Source organism: Paroedura picta, chromosome 17, assembly GCF_049243985.1.
Source record: "Paroedura picta isolate Pp20150507F chromosome 17, Ppicta_v3.0, whole genome shotgun sequence".
Lineage (NCBI taxonomy): Eukaryota > Metazoa > Chordata > Lepidosauria > Squamata > Gekkonidae > Paroedura > Paroedura picta.
This window is the reverse complement of record NC_135385.1, coordinates 5,507,868-5,532,204: the sequence shown is the minus strand read 5'-3', so window position 1 is coordinate 5,532,204 and position 24,337 is coordinate 5,507,868. Positions and strand designations below refer to the sequence as shown.

The 24,337-nt window shown below is 51.9% G+C and overlaps 1 protein-coding gene across 11 annotated transcripts in view; it reads left to right on the top strand.

Moving 5' to 3' along the window:
* Nucleotides 1-23,696, top strand: part of TRRAP (transformation/transcription domain associated protein) — a 98,239-nt gene extending 74,543 nt beyond the window's left edge. For all 11 annotated transcript variants that reach the window (XM_077317195.1, XM_077317194.1, XM_077317196.1 and 8 more), the window contains 10 exons: nt 38-202; nt 2,974-3,064; nt 3,851-4,050; nt 5,094-5,355; nt 13,142-13,367; nt 14,819-15,036; nt 16,868-17,052; nt 19,504-19,707; nt 20,650-20,844; nt 22,228-23,696. In XM_077317195.1, the coding sequence (XP_077173310.1) occupies nt 38-202; nt 2,974-3,064; nt 3,851-4,050; nt 5,094-5,355; nt 13,142-13,367; nt 14,819-15,036; nt 16,868-17,052; nt 19,504-19,707; nt 20,650-20,844; nt 22,228-22,512 (2,031 nt within the window). In that variant the 3' untranslated portion in view covers nt 22,513-23,696. The remainder of the gene's footprint in view (nt 1-37; nt 203-2,973; nt 3,065-3,850; nt 4,051-5,093; nt 5,356-13,141; nt 13,368-14,818; nt 15,037-16,867; nt 17,053-19,503; nt 19,708-20,649; nt 20,845-22,227) is intronic.
* Nucleotides 23,697-24,337: the final 641 nt, after the last annotated feature.

Genomic DNA, 24,337 nt, shown 5'->3' with positions numbered 1-24,337 from the left:
TTTCTTCCTGTTTTTGAGTCTTGCTCTTTTGGTCTAGGTCCTTTGGCTCCTGAGTTTTGACGATGACAAGAACACCTTGGCCGAAGCCATCGACAAATACTGCGTGGGGGTTCCCCCCATCCAGTGGCTGGCTTGGATCCCCCAGCTGTTAACCTGCCTGGTGGGATCGGAGGGGAAACTTCTCCTGAACCTCATCAGTCAGGTACGATCTCTTGGTTGTGCAGCGCCTGACACACACACCCTGCCCTGCCCTGCCCTGCCCTGCCCTGCCCTGCCCTGCCCTGCCCTGCCCTGCCCTGACTTGCCCTGACTTGCCCTGACTTGCCCTGCCCTGACCTGACCTGACCTGCCCTGCCCTGCCCTGCCCTGCCCTGCCCTGACTTGCCCTGCCCTGCCCTGACCTGCCCTGACTTGCCCTGTCCTGTCCTGCCCTGCCCTGCCCTGCCCTGCCCTGCCCTGCCCTGCCCTGCCCTGCCCTGCCCTGCCCTGCCCTGCCCTGCCCTGCCCTGCCCTGCCCTGACCTGACCTGCCCTGCCCTGCCCTGCCCTGCCCTGCCCTGCCCTGCCCTGCCCTGACTTGACCTGACCTGCCCTGCCCTGCCCTGACCTGCCCTGCCCTGACTTGCCCTGTCCTGCCCTGCCCTGCCCTGCCCTGACTTGCCCTGCCCTGCCCTGCCCTGCCCTGCCCTGACCTGACCTGACCTGACCTGCCCTGACTTGCCCTGCCCTGCCCTACCCTGCCCTGCCCTGCCCTGCCCTGCCCTGCCCTGCCCTGCCCTGCCCTGCCCTGCCCTGCCCTGCCCTGCCCTGCCCTGACCTGACCTGACCTGACCTGCCCTGACTTGCCCTGCCCTGCCCTACCCTGCCCTGCCCTGCCCTGCCCTGCCCTGCCCTGCCCTGCCCTGCCCTGACCTGACCTGACCTGACCTGACCTGACCTGCCCCCCAGTTTGTTGTTCTTCAGGTTTTCCGGGGGCGTTGCGTTCATTGCACCAAGGTAGACAGAAGGCAGGATTCTTTTCAATTCCTCAAAAGGCACATTATGCCCGTCTTGTCTGTGATTCGTTTATTTTATTATTTTATTTATGTTTTTTTCGATTATTGTTACCCTGCCGTTCCCCAAAGGGATCGTACAGTAGGCTTAGTGGGGGGCTGTGGGTCACTAGGGGGAGCCTCTGCTCGGCACGCAGGAGGTCCCCGGTCCAATCCCCGGCATCTCCGTTAAAAGGACCAGGCAGTAGATGATGGGAAAGACCTCAGAGCAGCTCCTTGGCAGGCAGAAGATCCCGGGTTCAATCCCCGGCATCTCCAGTTCGAAGGACCAGCCAGCAGGTGATGTGCAAAGACAAAAGGAATTGCTTTCCGAGCTGGGGGGCCGGGGCCGCCTGCAGCGTCACGGCAGCATCTGTCAGAGGCTCAGCTGACGAGGGCGGCGACATAAATTAGCCAGACAGAAGCTTCAGCTCGGAAGAGGCAGGAAGAAGCGGGCAGTTAACTCTGATTGAGTTGCTTGGAAAGCTGTCACTGGGCACCTGGGCGGTAATCTCAGAGGCTGCCATCACCAGTTTGGGTTAATTTATCGCTGCCATTAAGTAGGCTTTTGAATTTTACTGAGTTGTCTCTTTCTTTTTTTTCCATCCCTTCCTCCCACCCTCCTTCCTTCTTCCCGCCCTCCCTCCCTCCCTCCGTTCCTTCCTTCCTTTCCTCCCTCCCCTCTGCCTCTCCCTCCTTCCCTCCCTCCCCGCTCCCTCCCCCTGCCCCTTCCTCCCACTCCCTCTCTACCTCCCTTCTCCTCCCTCCCTCCCTCTCTCCCTCTCCCTCTCCCTGCCCCTCCCTCATCCCTCCCTCCTTCCTCCCTCCCTCTTTCCCTTCCCCCTGCCCCTCCCTCCTTCCCTCCCTCCCCGCTCCCTCCCCCTGCCCCTTCTTCCCACTCCCTCCCTCCCTCTCTCTCTCCCTCCCTTCCTCATCCCTCCCTCCCCCTCCTCCCGCCCTCCCTCCCTCTTTCCCTTCCCCCTGCCTCTCCCTCCCCCCATGCCCCTTCCTTCCTTCCTTCCTTCCTTCCTTCCTTCCTTCCTTCCTTCCTTCCTTCCTTCCTTCCTTCCTTCCTTCCTTCCTTCCTTCCTTCCTTCCTTCCTTCCTTCCTTCCTTCCTTCCACCATCATGGCTTCTCATTCGTCAGTTGTCGGATTAATTTTACCCGTGAGGCTAATCGTGAGGCCTTGTGCTGGCTCGAACCTTCTTTTAACATAAACGCCCGTATTTTCATCCAGCATAACATCTCTAATTTTGCAGTGCATACTACTCAGAGCCCCTGGCCGCACGCCTACATTCGCTTAACCCATCTGCTTCCTTGGCTCTCAATCATCCCTTTTGCCTCTTGTGGGATGCGGTCAGCTGTATAGCCCCCTTCATTGAAGAGACCCCGACGCTTATAGATTTGAGGCCGAAACGGAGCGGCAGGGCCTCTTTGGCTGGCCTCGCTCTCCCTGTAGGAGTCACGAAACCTCAGCTCGTCGAAAGTGGGATCCCTTTACATTAAGTGGCTATTCCTGCTCGACTTCTCCCCGTCTAGCCATTACGTGGCATCCAGTTATACCATGAGAGGCCCGTCTGGCAAACAGCACACAGTTCTTTGGGAATTGTGGTCTCATTTCAACGCCGCAGAATCTCTTTCTGGGGCCGCTCTCCCTTCTTTTATCTGCATAAGCAGGACTTTTTGCCTTTCTCCGGCTCTTGCATTATGCAGATGCTTCACTCACCGAGTAACCCGATAGAGCCCTTGCCGGCTTCTCCTTCCGAAACGGCAAGGGCAAAACCGGCCTCCCCATCCCCACCACCCCCACCGTTTAACTTGCCGTATGTCATTGCTAAAGGAGCTTGATTTGGCCAGCCTAGAACAAGCGGGGAAGTTGGGTTGGATCGCAGCGCAGTCCTCGAAATCATTGGGTCTCCCCGTGTCTTTGGTCGCAAAACAGGTGGGCCGCGTCTATCCCCAGGCGGTTTACTTCCCGATCCGGACCCTCTACTTAACGCTGAAGATCGAGCAGAGGGAGCGCTACAAAAGTGGTGAGTGCGGAACGCCGCCGCGGAACGCGCTCCGTGGCCGGTCGTCAAACTCCTTGGCCGCTGGGATCGTGTATTTATTGGCCGCCGTGGCTCAGAATGGTGGCTTCTGATCTAGCGAGCCAGGTTTGATTCCCCAGCCCTCCTCCACGTGCAACCAGTTGGGTGACCTTGGGCCGGTCCCCTGAGAACTGTTGCATCAGACCAAAGGTCAATGTAGTTCAGCACAATGGCCAACCAGCTCCTCTGGACAGCCAGCAACAGGGCCCCAAGGCTAGGGTCTTCTGGAACAGGGCCCCGAGGCTGGAATTGCACAGTCAGGGTAGTTCAGCAGTGGAATGGGCTGCCTAAGGAGGTGGTGAGCTCCCCCTCACTGGCAGTCTTCAAGCAAAGGTTGGAGACACACTTTTCTTGGATGCTTTAGGATGCTTAGGGCTGATCCTGCATTGAGCAGGGGGTTGGGTAGTCTTGCTGGCAGGGGCTCATGGGAATTGTACTCCATGAACATCTGGAGGACCACAGGTTTGACTACCCCTGGACTAGATGACCTGTGTGACCCCTTCCAACTCTATGATTCTATGATTCTCATAGTGTTGCTTCCTGGCTTAGCAGAAATGATAATCTGTAACAAAAGGTTTTGGGCACGGTTACAACAGTAGCTTTTGCCGTCAGCGCCGTGGGTCGGTTTCATAATTTCTCGGCCAAGTTTCATCTCGTTTTTAAGGCCGCGGAACGCTCCTGCCGTATTAACGATTCCGTTCCGGGCCTTCGTCCCCCTTCTCCTTCCAGATTCCGGGCAGCAGCAGCCGAGCTCGGTGGGGAACCAATCCCATTCCTCCTCCGACCCTGGGCCAATCAGGGCCACCGCTCCGATGTGGCGTTGCAGCCGGATCATGCACATGCAGCGGGAACTGCACCCGACGCTGCTTTCCTCTCTGGAGGGGATCGTCGACCAGATGGTGTGGTTCAGAGAGAACTGGCACGAGGAGGTACGTTTCGTCACAACAATAAGTGTTCCAAGTGCCCACCCTTCTTTCTCCCGGTCTTGAGGCTTTCCCCTCGGGCACGAGCATAACCCAGCAGATGCTGTGCAAACCAACAGAGATGCAATGAAAAAAGCTCAATACTCACTCCAGAGGAATGGATGAAACGTCATGAGCCCATTTGGCTTAATATTATATGGGGGTTATCATGCTGGCCCGTTGCAGGTATGCGACAAAAACTCAGTAGAACCCACCCAATCAATGGAAAAATTCCAAATAACCAGTCGGCTGAACCAGTAAGCCGCTTTGAGTCTCCTTCGGATAGAGAAAAGCAGCATATAAGAACCAATTCTTCTTCTTCTTCTCCATCTTCTTCCTCCTCCTCCTTCTCCTCCTCTTCTTCTTCCTCTTCATCTTCCTCCTCCTCCTATTTCTCTTCTTCTCTTCTTCTTCTTCTTCTCCTTCTTCTTCGTCTTCCTCCTCTTCCTCCTTCTTTTCCTCCTCCTCCTCTTCTTCTTCTTCTTCATCTTCCTCCTCTTCCTCCTCCTTTTCCTCCTCCTCCTCCTCTTCTTCATCATCTTCTTCCTCCTCCTCTTCCTCCTCTTCCTCCTCCTCCTCTTCTTCTTCTTCTTCTTCTTCTTCTTCTAATTGGTGACTCATCCCAATGAGTTCTAGAAATCAGTGTTGGTCCAAGGATATCTGCCGGATTTTGTGATTAGTCCCCCTCTTATATCCCCAGATGCGGGATTAGTTTTACACGGTCAGGTGGGTCGCCGTGCAAAACTGTGCTACATGGCTGTGTAGCAAGGATCCCCAGTCGGGGACCTGTGGGCCACGTGTCTCCCACCGACCATTCCTGGCACCCACAAAGTGTTCTCGGGAAGCGGCTGGAACTTTTGCCCGGCAGGACAAACAGCTGGATCATTTGCGGTTGGCACCGCCTCCCTCGGCAGCCATTTTGTGCTGAGAGCGGCTGGGGCCCCCGGAGAGATGTATTTCACACGCTCGTACCCTTTTGATTCCCACACGCCCTCTCTTCTTGTTGCTAGGTCCTGCGGCAGCTCCAGCAGGGCCTGGCCAAGTGCTACTCGGTGGCCTTCGAGAAAAGCGGGGCGGTTTCCGACGCCAAGATCACCCCCCACACGCTGAACTTTGTCAAGAAACTGGTCAGCACCTTCGGGGTCGGCCTGGAGAACGTCTCCAACGTCTCCACCATGTTCTCCAGCGCCGCTTCGGAGTCCCTGGCCAGGAGGGCCCAGGCGACGGCTCAGGATCCCGTCTTCCAGAAGCTCAAGGGCCAGTTCACAACAGGTGAGTCCCTCCCCCCTTCTCCCCTCCCAATACAGCACTAAATTTGTTCTCGGCCCTGCTGGTCTCAGTGTGGCGTTGTTTCCTGCTCATTTTTAGTTTACATCATCATCATCATCATCATCATCATCATCATTATTATTATTATATTTTGATTTATTTCCCGCCTCTTCCGGAAGGCTCGAGGCAGGTGGCAGTAATCTTAACCCCATTAAAACCCATTAAAAACCCCATTAAAACATTAATACCAACATGGCGGCAAGGAGAAAAATACCCCATCCCTCCCCATACTAATATCAGAGATAATGGAGGAATGCATTGTACACTTCCTAACTCCGGGGGGGGGGGGAGGGTGATGTCCCGAGTTCACTGAGTTTCCAAAATTATTTATTTATTACATTTGTATGCCACCCTCCCTAGGCTCTAGGGCGGTTCACCTAGGACGTAAACAAGAACAGTACGTCAAAACTCGGTGATTGGAACGAACGACGGCTCACAATAATTATAATAACAATAAACTTAGAAAACAGCATTCTAACAGGGTAAACAATTTAACAAGCCCCTGGTTGGTCAGAACCGTCGTATGGGCTCAAGGGAGGGAGGTTCGAAGGTGTCCAGTAGATGTTGTTTACTTATGTTCGACCTCAACCAAATGCCTGGTGGAGGCGCTTCCTTTTGTGGAAGTTCGGGCAGGGCCCTGATCTCCTCTGGGAGCTCGTTCCACCAGGTGGGGGCCAGGAATGAAAAGGCCCTGGCCCTTGTTGAGGTCAAATGGACTTCTTTCGGGCCAGGGATCCCTAGCCGGTTGGAGGTGGCGGAGTGCAACGCTCTTCAAGGGGCGGACGCAGAGAGGCAGGCCCTAAGGCACGCTGGGCCCAGACCGTGTATGGCCTTGAAGGTAATCACCAAGACCTTAAGCCTGATCCAGAATTCGACAGGTAACTAGCACAGGTGTAGAACGGGCGAGACGTGGGCCCTCCATGGTGTTGCGAATTGCAGAAGTCTAGCCTAGAGGCGACCGTTGTGTGGGTTTTTCTCAAAAAATGCCCACGAGGTTTAATGCAGCTTGCTAGTTCAGGGCTCGGTTTTTCAGAACCCGAAATGCATCTGCCAGAGGGAGATTTGACGCCCGGAAGTGTCGCCTCCCAAAATCTCATGGGTTTCTAAGGTTCTGCTGGACTTGAATCTAGCCGCTCTCGCTAATTCGGGATAATAAGGGGTGTGCGGTAAAAATAAATAAGTTGCACAATAGTATAATGAATGAAACTGTTGGCGTTCAATTAGGCTAATTACCCCCACTTCCGCTATCAATGCCATGAAATTGCTTTTTGTCTAAAAAAAAGAAAAATAGTTTTGCAGCGTTTCGGCGAAAGCGTGTTGCGTTAAGCGCTTTGAGAGATTATGAAAAACCATTAGCGGGCTGGGGAAGGGAATGAATCTCTACGCCGCTCACCTTGACTGTTCCAACGTGGCACAGCGGGACTTTGGGAAGGGCGGCCGCTGGAACCGCTGGAAGCAGGAGGGGCAGGCAGATAGATGGTTTTGCAAAATCAGAAGCCCCTGTCTCAACCTGGGTGGTCCGGGCTACCCCGATCTGGTCAGATCTTGGCAGCTAAGCAGGTTGGTTCTTATATGCCACTTTTCTCTACTCAAAGGAGTCTCAAAAGGGCTTCCAGTCGCCTTCCCTTTCCCCTCCCCACAACAGACACCCTGTGAGGGAGGTGGGGCTGAGAGAGCCCTGAGATTACTGAAGAAGAAGAAGAAGAGTTGGTTCTTATATGCCGCTTTTCTCTACCAGAAGGAGTCTCAGAGCGGCTTCCAATCGCCTTCTCTTCCTCTCCCCACAACAGACCCCCTGTGGGGTGGGTGAGGCTGAGAGAGCGCTGATATCACTGCCCGGTCAGAACAGTTTTATCAGTGCCGTGGTGAGCCCAAGGTCACCCACCTGGCTGCATGTGGGGGAGCGCAGAATCGAACTCAGCATGCCAGGTTAGAAGTCCGCACTCCTAACCACAACACCAAACTGGCTCTCTTCCTCCGTTCCTCTCTCGCCTTGGGAACCCCACGGGGAGTAGCCGTAACTCCTTTGCGACAACGGCACTTTACGGATTCCCGGGGGGAGGGAGTGTCTCGGGGAGAGGGAGGGCAAGCAGACAACAGCTCAGCATCTCGCAGGGGCAGGGGAAGCCGACCTTGCGTCCTCCGTCCATGATCGCGGGAAAAGGTGGCCGCGTGGGGTTCTCGTGAAGGTCACCCCCTTGCCCTCCACATCAGAGAAGCGCATTATGCGCGGCGCAAACTCATCTCCGAAGCGCCACCGTTCCATGACAGCAGATAATGGAAGCTTTGAACCATATGATCAGATTTAACGCACGGTGGCCACGAGGGAAGAAAACGGTAGCGGGCCTGTTTTGCTTCTTTCCCGTTATCGGGAATTTCCAAGGGACCCGGCGGCAGCCGAGCCCGTGCAGAGAGCATTTTTTTGTGTTTTCAAACACACCTGGTGTTTTTTTCCCCCCCGTCTCCCCGACGCCTTAAAAGCCTCTCACAAAACCAGGATTTCCGTGGGCGCCTGTGTGTGTGTTACAAATACCTTAATCTCCACGTATTAACATTCGGAACGCCGATTCTCCCTTTGAAGGGATAGCGCGTTCCGTTTTGCGACGCCAATGAAAAGAAAGCTCAGGGGGAGGTTGTGGGATCGGCAGATAGAATTGAAAACTGATGGGCGTTTCGGCAACACGGAGGTGTCGCGGCAAAACCACGGCGAAGGAAGGGATCCTTTCCCGTTAACGTGCAAATTAAAGTGGTGGCCATTTCGTGTGTATGTGTGTATTAATAATAGGCTCCTAGAATCTTAGTTGGAAGGGCCCTCCTGGGTCATCTAGTCCAACCCCCTGCACTGTGCAGGACACTCACATCCCAATCGCTCATTCACTGTCCCCTGCCACCCCCTTGAGCCTTCACAGAATCAGGCTCTCCGTCAGATGGCTCTCCAGCCTCTGCTTAAAAATCTCCAAAGATGGAGAACCCACCACCTCCCGAGGAAGCCTGTTCCACTGAGAAACCGCTCTGACTGTCAGGAACTTCTTCAAAATGTTGAGACGGAATTTAGAATCCTAGAATCACAGAGTTGGAAGGGACCACCTGGGTCATCTAGTCCAACCCTCTCGCTCATCCACAGTCACCTGCTAATATTTTAAGGGAGTTGCTTTTCTTTTGAGTTAATTACTGCTTCCTGAAACGGCTGGGGTTCCAGGTTCAGCAATCCAAGAAGAAAACCACGTGGCTCAGCCACTAATACCTTCCAGTAAAGATTTCTACCACGTTCAATGTATTTATTTATATTTAGGTTCTTATACCGCCCCTCTCTGACTGGCCGTCTCTGGGAGTTGTGCAACAAATATAACGATTGCATCGTTGGCCATTTTGGGAGGGACGGTAGGATACGGTCATATCACCCAGTTGTGAGTGTCCTGCACAGTGCAGGGGGTTGGACTAGATGACCCAGGAGGTCCCTTCCAACTCTATGATTCTATGGTTCTAAATGTTGAACGCGTTTTAAAAGTACGTGAAAAATGAACTCCCACCCATGCAAGAAACCCTCTCAAGGGCGGTCAACAAACCCCAGGGTTTCACGAAGCTCTGGTTGGGAAAGGCTGGCCTGCACGATTTCAAACCACCCTTTGAGCCAGCGCTGGGTGAGACGGCTTGACTCAGCGAATCCTGGGTGTCATTTCGGAGTCGAAGGGCAGTAGGAGACGGCTGCCGTCAGATTGGGCAAGAAGCTGGCCTTTGGGGAGATTCGGAGTTTAATTCCATTTGCACAAAATAAGGGGCTTTTTAAAAAATTAATTTTGCACCGGTAGCAGAATCTGTGCTGTCAAATTAACAGCAAGATAATTACCACCGCAGACGCGGCTCAGAATGAATTCCCCAATTAGTGCAGCCTCTCGGCCTCAGCCGTTCTCCCAGCCGATGGCGTTTCAAGTCGTTGTCGAGTCTTTTGAAGTCCAGGAGAGCCGGCGTGGTGTCCGGGTGGAGAGCGACATTTTTAATCTGCATCCCGCCAGCAGACCCCGGGCTAGCCACAGTTCTCTTAGGGCTGCTCTTGCAGAGCAGTTCTCTCAGAGCTCTCTCAGCTCCACCTCTTTCACGGGGTGTCTGTTGCGGGGAGAGGAAGGGAGTGGTGTTTGTATGTTCCTTTGAGACTCCTGTTGGTGAAAAGCGGGGTGTAAAATCCCCTCCTCTTCTTGGGATCCAGCTTGGAATGGTGGTTAACAGTGGTGGCTTCTAGCCTGGAATCTAATATAAGCAGTAGCTGGGTGACCTTGGGCCACTCACAGCCCTGATAGGGCTGTTCTCACAGAGCAGCTATGTCAGAGCGCTCTCAGCCCCACCTACCACCCAGGTTGGGGGCAGAGGAAAGGGAAGGTGATTGTAAGCCGCTTTGAGACTCCTGGTAGAGAAAAGTGGCATATAAAAAACAACTCTTCATTTTCTATCTACTTATGTACTGACCAACCGACCGAAACACCTGTACTCCACCATTCCTCGTGGTTGGTGATGGCACAATTTTTTTCCTGTTAAAACAAGAATAAAAGAGCAATCACCAAATCTCTTCCTCTCCCCCCCCCCCCCCCCGGGCGCCTGCTGTTTAAACTTCCCCCGAAGCCCTAGCAAGCCAGCCAGCCTAGCCGTGCCCGGGGTTTCTCCTGCCTCTTTAGGAACCGTGCCCCACATAGCCGGAGACATGACGTCAAAGGCCTGGCCGTGGTCTAGGCCCGAAGGGCCACTCTTAGAGGGGTGACAGCCAACATAGCTGAATAAATAAATCTAAGTTCATTTCCCCATATCCTTTGCAGAATAGCTGAATAAATAAATCTAAGTTCATTTCCCCATATCCTTTGCGGAATTCGCCCCTCCTTTTGTCGGTTGACAACCACCGAAAAATTCCCTTCCCCAAATTCGGCCATAAATACACTCTTGTCCGAACTGGAGCTACCGAACTGCTCCGGGTTCATGGCTTTGAGTTAAGATTGGCAGCAGAGAGGGCTTCCATTTGCCCTAATTAAGCTGTCTGCGGCGTCGGGAAGCTTGACGGCGGCGTTCCTTTTGCATTGTCAAACCGCCGGGTTTACTTAGACAGGTGCTCCGCAGGGCGCCCCCCGCGACAGGAACAAAGACCGCTAATTAACCAAGCAGGCTCTGCCCCCCATCTGCCGCTCTGAGAAGCAAAACCAGCCTCCTCCCCCCCCCCCCCCCCGCCTCCCGAAAATTAAAAAAGAATTTCAAATCGGTATTGTCAGCAAACTGGAGAGATCCCTACAGTGAAATGAATGGCTTGGGGTTGTGTGACAGTAGGGTTTTTCCTTTATTTAGTACCTCTGGATTTCCCCCCTCTTCAGTTATTTGCATACTATTAGCAAGAATATTGTACTTGCAGTTGGTATTTTGCGGCACAAGGCACCAAAGAAGATACCACCGCTGGCTTGTTCCCTCCTTCCTCCTTCCCTCCCCCTTCCCTCCCTCCCTCCACTCCCATCTGTTCCTCCCTCCCCTCCCTTCCTTCTTCCCTTCCTCCCTCCCCTCCTTTCCTCTTTCCCTCCCTCCCTCCCTTCTTCCTTGCCTCCCTCCCCTCCTTTCCTTCTTCCCTTCCTCCCTCCCCTCCTTTCCTCTTTCCCTCCCTCCCTCCCTCCCTTCTTCTTTGCCTCCCTCCCCTCCTTTCCTCCTTCCCTTCTTCCCTCCCTCTTTGTGACCCTTCCTTCCTTCCTTCCCCTCCTCCCGTCCCTCCCCTTCCCTCTTCCCTTCCTCCTTCCTCCCCCCTCCCCTCCCCACTCCTCCCCTCCCTTGTTTCCTCCCTCCCTCCCTTCCTTCCCTCCCCTCCCTTCCTTCTTCCTTCCCCTCCCTCCCTTTCGTCCTCCCTCCCCTCCTTTCCTTCTTCCCTCCCTCCCTCCTTTCCTTTTTCTATTTTTGCCCTAGTGATTTACCCCAACTGTTCACTAGAGGGTAGGCTTGGAATTGTAATCAGGATTTTGGAGCATTGCAGATGCAAGAGGGTTTTGTACTGCCTGCGTCAAAAAAACAAACACAACTTCTAAGACTGTATATCTTTTTAAATCTTTCCCATTTCCTCTTGACCTGCAATATAAGTTCAGCTTGTCTTGGGTTTTTTTTTTTTTGTCACAAAAATTATACAGTCGGCATAATGTGTTGTTCATATATCTGTGTCTAATATACATATGAATGCATCTTGTCTAGTTGACGAGATATATCACGCTGAAAGGCTTTGCACATAAAATTGGGTCGAAGGCTCCTTTGCTATGAGTCGGAGGCCTGCTTAGGAATGAGAAGTACGGAGCAGGTTGAGGGTAGCCAAACCGTGGCTCTCCCAATGTCTAGGAATTGTACTTGCAGGGCCTCATGGGAATTGTAGTCCATGGACACCTGGAGGGCCACAATTGGCCACCCTGAAATACCATCAAAACTTCCCAACAACTGCCCCCTAAAGATCCAAACTGTGGGTGCCAGATGCACCTTCCTGAGGAGGTTTTTCCATGTGCCCATCAGACAAGCTTGTTTGATTGATGGGGCAATCAGGGAACCTTCTGCCATTTTGATTTCCACTCAGGAAGATATGGGAGAAAACAGCTCTTTGGACCCCCCTAGTCCCAAGCCATGTATCAGATCCCGCTCCCCGCATTTAAGGAATCGGTTTAGCAATTTGCTAGCTCACGCAACGAACATCGATGCATTTCCATGCTGGCGTCAGAGCAAGGCCGTTGCTTGAAAGGGAGATCGGCTTGTAAGCGTTAAAACCCCAAGATCACCACAGCAATTCCCCTTCCCCTCTTCCATTTCCTCTCTGATCTTGAGCGTAATGAACTCTGCCAGCTTTCACACGGGCCTTTCTACTAGATACTTGTTTATGGCCTCTTCTGAAGACTTGGGAACAGAATATCACAGAGCAGCTTGGTTGGGGATTGTATACATTAACATCCCCGCCACCATAAACGTTCGCATATTAAAACGTTTCCTTCACGGGAGCGCATAAATTGCCCTTCAGTAAGATTGGGGGGACATGCTTGAAAAGCAGCGGGCGTTGTCATTCAATCCGCGTCACTTGTGATGAATCGGCTTCCAGTCCCCCAATGCTGGGATGTTCTTGAGCATGGTTGAGCATCGTAGTTAAAATTCAGAAGGACAGTAGCGGGGTCTGAAATTGCTTTCTGCGGGTCCCTCTTGTAAATTAGTTTTGATGTGCCACGATTTCAGCACAGGAAGGCATATCTGCCCACGTATCCCTTCCCAGCAGGCTAGCTCGACTTAGGGTGGACTTTTTAATTAATAATAATTAAGCACTGTCTAGTTGCAACCAGCTTACAGTGACCCCTCCTTGGGTTTCCAAGGCGAGAGGTGAGCAGAAGTGGTTTGCCACTGCTGTCTTCTACATAGCCACCCTTGTTTGGTGGTCTTCCTTCCAAGCACGATCCAAGGTCAAACCTGCTTAGCTTCTGAGATTTGGTGGGTTCGGGATAGCCTGGTCCATCCAGTGGTGGTTTATCGTTGTCCTCAGCCCTGGACTCACTTGATAGCTTCCCATCCAAGTGCAAACCATGGCTGACCTTGCCTAGGCAGGTCCTGCACTGCTCAGGCAGTTGGACTAGATGGCCGGGATGGTCCCTGCCATACTCTATACTGGAAAGTTTGTCTTTCTGGCAGCTGCACTAGTTCGGGGTGTCCGTCGCCCCCGCTTCTCCCCAGCGTAATTCTGCTTGGCTTCTTCCAGACTTTGACTTCAGCGTGCCGGGCTCCATGAAGCTCCACAACCTCATCTCGAAGCTGAAGAAGTGGATCAAAATCCTTGAGGCGAAGACCAAGCAGCTTCCCAAGTTCTTCCTCATCGAGGAGAAGTGCCGCTTCCTCAGCAACTTCTCGGCCCAGACGGCCGAAGTGGAGATCCCCGGAGAGTTCCTCATGCCGAAGCCCACGCATTACTACATCAAGATCGCACGGTAACAACGGCGGCCGCGGCAAAGTGGCGGGTGGCGCCCGGGGAGAATGGGGTTCTTTCAGTTTAAGTTGCAGGTGCCAAAAGGCATCGGAAGGGGTTCCGCAGCCATGGTAGCGTTCGGGACCACAGGGTAGGGGTTTTCAAAATGGCGGCTGGGAAGAGTCCTCTCACACTGGGCCTGCTGTTTCCTTCTCCTAGCAAAAAGGAAAGGTTTTTTTTTTAATTTAAAAATATCTTCCCTTTTTTGGGCATGTTGACATCCCCCCAAAATGCCCAGTGATGGGCCTGGAGGGGTTGGGAAGGGGAGGGCCCCCCGGCCATGCAGACCTTTACTCAGGCTCCACTCATTTCCGAGGGACACGGCAGGCTGGCATCTCTTCCTGGTGCCTGTGAAACATTTGAGGCGAGGCAGCAAGGAAGATCGTGGCCCCCCTATAGGCGTGGCACCCCTCCACCAATTTTTATGGAAGAATTGGAGATTTGTGGAAGCCCTGGGGGGGAAATCCCATGAAAGTATTCTCTCTTAGGACAGGTAAAGTGCTCTTAAAGGTCATATGGGAAACAAGCTTAAATCCAAGGACCATTTCTGCACTCAGAACAGGGCACCCACCTGCACCATTCCTGGGGCCAAGTGTTTTTTAGAAAACAGGGAGGGCCAGGGGAAGCTCTTGCCATGGGAAATTTAATTCGTTTTGTAGATTTGCAGGAGCTGCCACCAATGCATGCTGACCTTCACTGATCAACTGAAAGGAATCTGCGGCTGCCATTTTGTGGCTGCATCCACGCCATGTTTTCAGATATCCAAAGGTTCCTGCAGGCTCAAAAAGATTGTGGAGGCCCTAATTGGGAAGGACAGCCAATCTTCTGGAGTGGAGTGGGCAGGGCTTTCAGTCTTTGTCTTTCCTTCTCTCTAGGGCAGGGGTGGGCAAAGCGTGGCTCTCAATATGCCCATGGACTACAATTCCCATAAGCCTCTAGGGGAGCTAGTCTCAGCCCTCATGAGATCAGTCGTAATAGCTTGGGGTCAGAAGGTCCCACTTGGGGATTGGAAACGTTATCCTCAGGGCACCCTTTGGGGTAGCCTCCGGCAGTCGGAATCTGAGCAGCGGCAGGCGAGCTGTCCCAAAGGGGACGCTTTTGTCATTCAATTTGGAGGAGACAAACCCGCAAGTCCATCTACCGGAGCTTTCCCCACTCAAAATCCCGACCTTGGCCGAGCCGCATAATGGACGACACTCTGGCTTAAAAGCCTAGATTTCATTATTTTTTTAAAAAATCATGAGGGATGTTATTTCCACGGCTGTCTGAGTTGCTAATAACACTTCCTTTTGTTAGCCGTTCTGTACAGCTTTTCAATTTTAAAACAACTACCTTGCTTTCATCATTGGGAAAACTCAGGTGCTTTTACCTCTCTCTCTCTTTTTTTCTTTCTTTCTCTCTCTCTCTTGATAGATTCATGCCCCGAGTGGAGATCGTACAGAAACACAACACCGCAGCCCGGAGGCTCTACATCCGCGGCCACAACGGGAAGATATACCCCTACCTGGTCATGAATGATGCCTGCCTGACGGAGTCCCGCCGGGAAGAGCGGGTCCTCCAGCTCCTTCGCCTCCTCAACCCCTGTTTGGAGAAGCGGAAGGAGACCACCAAGAGGCATCTTTTCTTCACAGGTACAGCCCCGGCGATAGCCAGAAAACGAGACAAAAGGGGCAGGGCGCCACCCACTTGCAGGATGTTAGGAATGCCACGGAGATGGAACCAAGCCATGGTTGACCCCCTGAAGTCCCACCTCATGGGGTTTCCAAGACCTGAGAGGAGTAGAGGTGGCTTGCAATTGCTTTTCTCGGCGTTGCAACCCTGCGCTTCCTTGGTGGGCTCCCGTCCCAGTGTTAACCATAACCCACCCAGTTCAGCTTCTGAGCTCTGACAGGCTCCAGCTCTTTGGGCTGAGGAAAGTACCACCAAGTGGCAGCCAGCTCTTGGTGGGCCACAGGGCGTTCCTCTGCCCTTCCTTGACATTCTCCAATTGTCCTGACCTCTGATGGGGTTGGGCTGGTCTCAGCTGTTAGGGCTGCCTTGACAAGCAAGAAGCTATGAAGAATGCCATGTCTTGAAGGGACCTCAAGAAACGGGTGGGACTGTGGCTCAGCGGAAGCACCTCTGCTTGGCACACGGAAGGTTCCAAAAGGTGACGTTTCCCCAAGAGCACAAACAGGGATGGGAATGTCCGCCCTGCAGCACCTATTTAAAATTTTTGTTTCCGTGGCGTGTTTCCCTAAGCGACCTCATCCGTGTTTGGGACATTTGGCAGGGGGTTAGCCAAAGGTTTTCAGGTGCTCCGTTCACCAGCAGAGGAGAGCCTTTCTTTTTTGGTTCTTGTTTTAAAAACAAGCTGCTGCGTTCCGCCCTTCTTTTTTCCGAGAAAGTTTAGAAGCTTTTTTTGGGTTCTCTGATACATCCATGGAACAAAGGAACGCAGCCCTCTTCTCTTCCTTTTATAACTTTGACCCCAAAAGACCGGTTACTTGGATACCGGTTCCCTTCTCCTCCTATCTTGTTACTTGGTAAACATTTTGCAGCGATTAAAAAAAAAAAAAGGAAAAAAATTAGCAGAGAACACAGTGGGGTTTCTGACTTTGCCGTCAACCGTTCATGCATCTCCGTTCCTGACTGTTATGCACGTGCTGTAAATCACACTTAAGTTGGGTGGTCTAGCAGACAGCCTGAGGATTGTAAAGGTGAAGGGCAAGCCAGAAGCAGCCCAAAATTCAGCTCACTTGCTTCGATGTGGTGCTCCCAGAAGGTCCTTGGGCAAGTCACAAGGGATGGAGCCATGGCTCAGTGGAAGAGCCCCTGGTTTGTACGCAGAAGATCCCAGGTTAATTCCCCAGCATCTCCAGTTTAAAAGGTCCATGCAGGAGGGGATGGGAAAGGCTTTACATGTACAAGGTCCCAGGTTCAATCCCCGGCATCTCCAGTTAAAAGGACCAGGCAGGAGGGGATGGGAAAGGCTTTACATGTACAAGGTCCCAGGTTCAATCCCCGGCATCTCCAGTTAAAAGGACCAGGCAGTAGGGGATGGGAAAGGCTTTACATGTACAAGGTCCCAGGTTCTATCCCTGGCATCTCCAGTTAAAAGGACCAGGCAGGAGGGGATGGGAAAGGCTTTACATGTACAAGGTCCCAGGTTCTATCCTTGGCATCTCCAGTTAAAAGCATCAGGTAGGAGGGAGGGGAAAGACCTGTAACTGAAACCTGGGGATTTCTAGGGCAGAGTGGGAGAGCCCCTGCTTTGCACGCAGAAGGTCCCAGGTTCAATCATAGAGAGGGCTAATGGGACTCTCCGAGGGGACCAAGCCGTGGAGATCTCTACAGCAGTCCTGGGACAGAAGGCAAAAGCGTCGGGTTCTTTCTCACTCTCTGGAGTGAGGAGTTCTCCCCAGTGCTCTCTTACCACCTTGGATCCTGTCCCTCATTGTCCCTTTCCCACCCTGTCTCTAGTCCCTCGGGTGGTGGCCGTCTCGCCGCAGATGCGCTTGGTCGAAGACAATCCCTCCTCGCTCTCCCTGGTGGAGATCTACAAGCAGCGCTGTGCCAAGAAGGGGATCGAACACGACAGCCCCATTTCCCGCTACTACGACCGACTGGCCACCGTCCAGGCGAGGGGGACGCAGGCCAGCCACCAGGTAACCGAGATCCCCAAACGCTCTTTTTACCCAGGACCGCTTAAGGGTCCTTCTCGCTTCCCCGGCCTCGTGCTCCATGCATCTGTTTCAGACTCTCCCCCCCCACCTCCCTTCCACCCTCCTCCTTCCTCCTCCATCAGCAGAATAGCATTTCAGACGTGAAGTATCAGAGGACGTAGAGAGCACCTGCACCGCATTAATATCATGGCCAGCCTCTGAGAAAAGACGAACCCTCCGAAGGACCTCATTACCGCGTGACCTTGCGTGATGAATAGGGTGTAATTAAGACAAGGTGTACGAGACAGCAGCTTTTATTAGATGGCCCGGGGCAGGGTCCCCGGGCCCCCCTCCCCATTTGCAGTCCCTGCACCTGGGATTCAAAACAGATTTGGAGTTGTCATGTGGGAGGAGGAAGCCGAACTGTTCCTCTCCAAAAGAGGTGGTCCTTCGTTTTGTGAGTTATCTTTGAGTTATCTTCTCCCCACTATGGGTTGGATCCTGCGGACAAACCCTCCCAGTGAAGTGCTTCAGCCGCTGTGAGAATAAGGGCCTCTTCTGCCACAGGAAGGCCCCTTCGGCTGAGAAAAGAAGAGTTGGTTCTTATATGCCACTTTTTAAAAACCCTTAATGTGCCGTTCTTTCTCTCAGCTGCATAATGAAATGTTAGTTCAAGAGCTATAGGTGGCAGAGTCAGATAGGATGCTGCCCTGTCTTTCCCAATTAACCAGCAAAAATCCAGGTGCGTGGATGTTCTTTATACCTGTAATAATAAACAGCCTTTCAGCCATTCGCGTATCATAAAGTAAAATTAAGTGACCTTGGATCTCTTATTTCTCTTTTTCCTTCCCCTTTTTTGTCCCCACCCCGCCTTTTTTAAAGCTCTTAGGTTGTATAAACTTTAGTTTTCTCCCCGTAACTTAATTTCAGCCGGCACGATTCTCCTTCCTTCCGAGCACGCTGGAGCGCTCCCCCCCCCCACTTTATTTCCCTTCCTAATTAATTAGGCGGGGCCACACTGTAGTAATTAAATATGGAGGTAGTTTGCAGATGTTTACATGTGCGGCACAACTCGGGTGCGGTGGGAAGCGGGCGCGTTAATGCACAGATGCTGGGAACGAATCGCAGGGCTTCTGCTGCATACTAAGTGCCAGGAAAGAGCAGACTATTCCCCAGAGCTTGGGAGACACGTCAGGAATACGGCAGCCACCCCAGAAAAGTAGGAACAAAGATTTCGGGGGTTTGCTCTGTCCCAGGTGCCACCTGGATTTAATCGTAGTGACCGAGGTTGTGCTTTCTTGGTGTGAGCACGTCCCGGCATATATTGGAAGTTTAATTAAAAGGGGTAGGGCAAAGTCTGAGTCCAGTGGCATCTGGAAGACCAACGAGGTTTCATTCTGGGCATACGCTTTTGTATGTCTGCACGGGAATGTGCATTTAATAAATAATGAAATCTTTAGGGGAAAGAAGCAAAGCATGAATCTAAGCAAAGCATAAATGGTGCAAGATTACATAGTAGAAGAAGATATGCCGCTTTTCTCTACCCAAAGGAGTCTCAAAGCGGCTTACAGTCACCTTCCCCTTCCTCTCCCCACAACAGACACCCTGTGAGGTGGGTGAGGCTGAGAGAGCCCTGAGATAACTGGAGAAGAAGAGTTGGTTCTTAGATGCAGCTTTTCTCTACCCAAAGGAGTCTCAAAGCGGCTTCCAGTCGCCTTCCCTTTCCCCTCCCCACAACAGACACCCTGTGGGGCAGGTGAGGCTGAGAGAGCCCTGAGATTACTGAAGAAGAAGAGTTAGTTCTTATATGCCACTTTTCTGTACCCAAAGGAGTCTCCAAGCAGCTTACAGTCGCCTTTCCCTTCCTCTCCCCACAACAGACACCCTGTGAGGAGGGTGAGGCTAAGAGAGCCCTGATATCACTGCTCGGTCAGAACAGCTCTATCTGTGCTGAAGCAAGCCCAAGGTCACCCAGCTGGCTACATGTCGGGGAGCGCGGAATCAAACCCGGCTCGCCAGATTAGAAGTCCGCACTCCTAACCACTCCACCAAACCGGCTCTGTGCTACCTTGCAGCCTATGCAGAAAACCCCCCTTACATAATCCAGCTTTGCATCGTTTGTGGAAAGCCAGGAGTGAGGGAACCTCCCTGAACTATGCAGAAAGACCATTCCACAAGGCAGGGGGGTCATCAGAGTGAAGCCACGCTTATGAGCAGTTCTTGATGGAATTCCAAAACAATTGACGGGAAGCAATTCTTCGATGTCACATTTGCGGCCTCTGGTTCCTGGGGCGACTTCTTAGTAGCACCAATCTCCATATCTGCCTAACTTGGTGCAACTCCATTTGGCCCGGTGCGTAATTTACAGACTCAACGGACCACTTGAAATCACCTCCCCTTCTCCAACGCTCTTGCGGGCAAATTGCGCCAATAATGCCCTTCTCTCCCTGCCAGGTTCTCCGAGATATTCTGAAGGAGGTCCAGGGCAACATGGTGCCGCGCAGCATGCTGAAGGAGTGGGCCTTGCACACCTTCCCCAACGCCACCGACTACTGGACCTTCCGGAAGATGTTCACCATCCAGCTGGCCCTGATCGGCTTTGCCGAATTCGTCTTCCACCTGAACCGGCTCAACCCTGAGATGCTGCAGATTGCGCAGGTATTCGGGCAAGGGCAGCGTTTTGCCGGAGTTGCAGCCTCTGAGAATTCGGCACGGGATTCCTCACTGCCACCCAGGGCCCCTCCCCTCCAGGCCCATCATTGGCCATTTTGGGAGGGGCAGGTCAATGAATGAATGAATGAATGAATGAATGAATGAATGAATGAATGAATGAATGAATGAATGAATGAATGAATGAGTGTTATATCCCGCCACCTTCCAGAGATGCACGGCAGCTTACAAAATAACCCTCCCTTATAACTGTGAATGAATTTTAGAATATTGTTTTAATTGGGGGTTTAATGGGAGATATCAATGTGTTATGTATGGATCTGTATTGTGAAAATTTAACCCGCTCAAGCCAGTTCTCTGAGAGCGGTGATTGTATAGGTCCAACAATGAATGAATGAATGAATGAATGAATGAATGAATGAATGAATGAATGAATGAATGAATGAATGAATGAATGAATGAATGAATGAATGAATGAATGAATGAATGAATGAATGAATGAATGAATGAATGAATGAATGAATGAATGAATGAATGAATGAATGAATGAATGAATGAATGAATGAATGAATGAATGAAATCCCCATATAAAACCCATTATATCCCAAATATTGGCAGCCTAAAATCCCTCCCTCAAGCAGACCTCCCTCGACGAACTCTTGGCCCAGGGCATTCTCCTGTGCCCAGTCTCTGCACTGGCTGATCAGAATTAACACACATACCTCAAGATCCTTGTTAAACCTGATCCCGCACCGGACTTGCCCACGCAGGAGGCCACGGGGGCTGGAGACCTATTGGGGAAATGTCCTTGCATTCAGCTCACACCTGGAATCCAGGGGATGCTTCCTAGAATGGCCCGGAGACTTACCTGTACCTTTTGGGGCCTTAACTTTGCGTGCATGCGTCTCTCTCCTTGTTTTTTCACTGCAGGACACTGGCAAGCTAAACGTGGCCTACTTCCGCTTCGACATCAACGACGCGACCGGGGATCTCGACGCCAACCGCCCGGTGCCGTTCCGCCTGACGCCCAACATTTCCGAATTCCTCACCACCATCGGCGTCTCCGGCCCCCTGACGGCGTCCATGATCGCGGTGGCACGCTGCTTCGCCCAGCCGAACTTTAAGGTACGCACCCGGCGGGTCCGTTGGATGGGCTTTGCACGTTGCGGAGGGGACATTTTGCGTCTCCTCCTCTACAGGACGCCCCTAACCTCTGGCGTGCTCCGGAAAGCGGCAGCTGGAAGTGAGGAGACCTTCACAATCAGGGTTGGACCTCGGTTTGCGTGGCTGGGGCACTATTTGACAAAGAAAACGGGGGAACATTGCTCTTGCGGAAAGAATCTTTAATATTGTTGAAGCTGCAATGCATATGGCCCAGTAGAGCTTCTTCATAGAATTATAGAATCACAGAGTTGGAAGGGACCTCCTGGGTCATCTAGTCCAACCCCCTGCACTGTGCAGGACACTCACATCCCAATTGCTCATCTACTGTAACCTGCCACCCCCTTGAACCTACACAGAATCAGGGGGAATCTAACTGCAGGTTCTCAATAGAATGTCACTTTCCCTTCCGAACGGCCTTGAAGCATGAAACGCATTATAGTTTCACAAATATTAAAGGGCCCTTCCCTACAAGCACCCCAGAAGCTGGGGGCTTGGGGAGAGGAGCCAGATGGGACTGGCCGCTCTGTCAACACCCTGCCTACCTTCGGGCAGAAGTCTCGCAGAAGCTTAACACGAGCTGGGCCCACAAGTCTCAGTCCCCTGGCAAAATGGACAGGCTGAAGCAGCCACGCTTTCTCCAGCAGGCAGTGTTGTGTTTATCGGTAGATGATGGGTTATCTGGAATGGAGGAGCAGTTTACTATTAGACTAAGGACGATGCTCTGGCTTTGCAGTTGTCGTGTGTTTGTGTGTGTGTGTGTGAGAGAGAGAGAGACAGAGAGAGAGAGCCCCGTCCAAGTGCTGTCCTTCTCTAGAGGAGACACTGATCCGGAGCCTGCCTTGCTCAAGTCCTGCTGAAGCAGGCAGCCTGACCAGAGGCCGTAGAGGAGAGAACAAGGGTTGCACAGCGACCCTAGAAAGCTCCTGCCAGTAGACAGTACAGACCTAGAGGGACCGGTGGACTGGTTCCGTCAAAGGCAGCTCCATCCGTGTTCACACGTGACCTGCCTTGGGGCCGTGACCTCTTCAGAACACAACAGAAAGACCGTCGTCCTTTGCCAAGTGGGGAATCACAGTCCTTTCTCTGCAGCCTCTGACTTCCAGTCCTAGAGGCTCCCATTGTCTGGTGACCTAGTTTTCCGCAGACAAAACCGCATATCCGTAGAAGAAATAACATCACATTTCATAAATCACGGCTCACGTTAAGCCCCGGCCACCCCGGAGAAAGATTTGTGCAGAGGGAGGCCGCAGCATGCGTGGCGTTATTGTTGTTGTTTTTTGACGATCACGGCTATGTCAAATCGGAAACTGCCTCCGTAGTCCAACGCCATTCCCTTCGTTCCAGGACGACGGCATCCTGAAGACGGTCCTTCGCGACGAGATCATCGCGTGGCACAAGAAGACGCAGGAAGACACCTCGTCCCCGCTCTCGGCCGCCGGCCAGCCGGAGAACATGGACAGCCAGCAGCTGGTCTCTCTGGTCCAGAAAGCCGTCACCGCCATCATGACCCGCCTGCACAACCTGGCCCAGTTCGAAGGAGGCGAGAGCAAAGTCAACACGCTCGTAGCCGCAGCCAACAGCCTCGACAACCTGTGCCGCATGGATCCAGCCTGGCATCCGTGGCTCTAACCCCCGAGGTGGAAGTCCACGATTTCCAGTGGCTTCGTGAAGTTCTTGTGGCGGAATGGGAGCGGGGAGGGGCACGGGAGAGAGAAAAAATGTGAAAAATTATCCCAATGCCGTGGCTTTCTCCGTCCCCCTCTACCGCCACTCTGGAACCCCCCTGGGACACCCCCCGACTTCGGTGTGATCATGTTTACAGAAGCACTGCTGTTTTTTCAATACCCTTTTGACGCGATTTCCCGTGCTCGTGACACAACCTTTTTTTTTTTTTTAAACGAATCGCTGGAAATCGGGGAAGGGGGCGGGGCTTAAATTCCGCACAGGAGAAATCTTGCTTTAAGTCTGACGTGAGGGTCTCAGCACTGCTTTTTAAGCTGACGAATCGAACGCCTTTGAACTCTTTAGGGCCTTCTTGTACACTTTGAAGACAACGAGCGTTCCTACGTGGTGGGAAGTGACTGTACGAGCTTTATTTTTTGTGTGTTTTGGGATACTCGGGAAAGTGTTTCCCTTCCTGTTTTGCCTTCGCGTTGTTACCGAGACGACTCAAAATATGTGTATTGATCCTGTCCTAAAGATACGTGAGCGACCGTGAATTTGTACAGAGATTCTTTTTTTAAAAAAAATGATGTATAGGAGAGACTTTTCTTCTTTCTAGTAGTTAGAGAAATGATCAAATTGCGTTAGGTTATCTCTTAAAATAAAAAAAAAAATTCCCCCTGTGGGGTGGGGGGGCCGACTGTACCGCCGAAAAAGACCAACCTGTGATGGACGTCGAGTTCGGTATTCGACCGATGCCTGAAAAGGGAATTTATACGATTGCCATTGAAAGATGTATTTGGATGGAGCCAGGGCGACAGTTTAAAACACAAGAAGTATAAGATATTCCAGTGGTATTTTTTTGAACTTGGACACATTTAAATGTCTCTCGGGAAAGTAGCTTCCTGAGGGGGGGGGGGGAAATCTTTTTAGCTTTTATCTTTGTAATTTAAAGAAAGAAAGAAAAATACGAAATGGCTTTTGTTTGCATCTGTGTTAGTGTTATTTTATATATATATATATATATATATATATACACACACACACACATATATATATATATATATAAAAACCTTGACGTGTTGAGAATGCTCTAGCTAAAATTTGTACAGGGTGACTTTTTCCCCAAAATAAATATTTTCTAAAATGTTTTCAAGGCACCCATTTTCCTCAAGCTGAGGGTACATTTTTGAGAAATTGGAATGAATAGGTAAGTAAGAAAGAAAGAGAGGGAGGGAGGGAAAGATAAAGAGAAGGAAGGAAGGAAGGAAGGAAGGAAGGAAGGAAGGAAGGAAGGAAGGAAGGAAGGAAGGAAGGAAGGAAGGAAGGAAGGAAGGAAGGAAGGAAAACAAAGACAGGCAGAAGGAAGGAAAACGGAAGGAAGGAAGGAAGGAAGGAAGGAAGGAAGGAAGGAAGGAAGGAAGGAAGGAAGGAAGGAAGGAAGGAAGGAAGGAAGGAAGGAAGGAGGCGAGTGAAGGAAGGAAGGAAGCCAAAGACAGACAGAAGGAAGGAAAACGGAAGGAAGGAAGCAAGGAAGGAAGGAAGGAAGGAAGGAAGGAATAATTGTAGCACTGTGATTTATCTCCAGCCTCCTTGGTTAGGTTTTCTTTTTAAAATTTTACTTCATTTATATCAGGGGCAGCCAAATTGTGGCTCTCCTGACGTCCCCAATTCCCATGAGCACCTGCCAGCAATTTGGCCACTCCTGATTTAGACCCCGCCTTTCTCTCCCAGTTGGAACCCAACATGCCTCAGTTTGTGCTCTGCTCTTCTATCCTCACCCTGTCCCTGT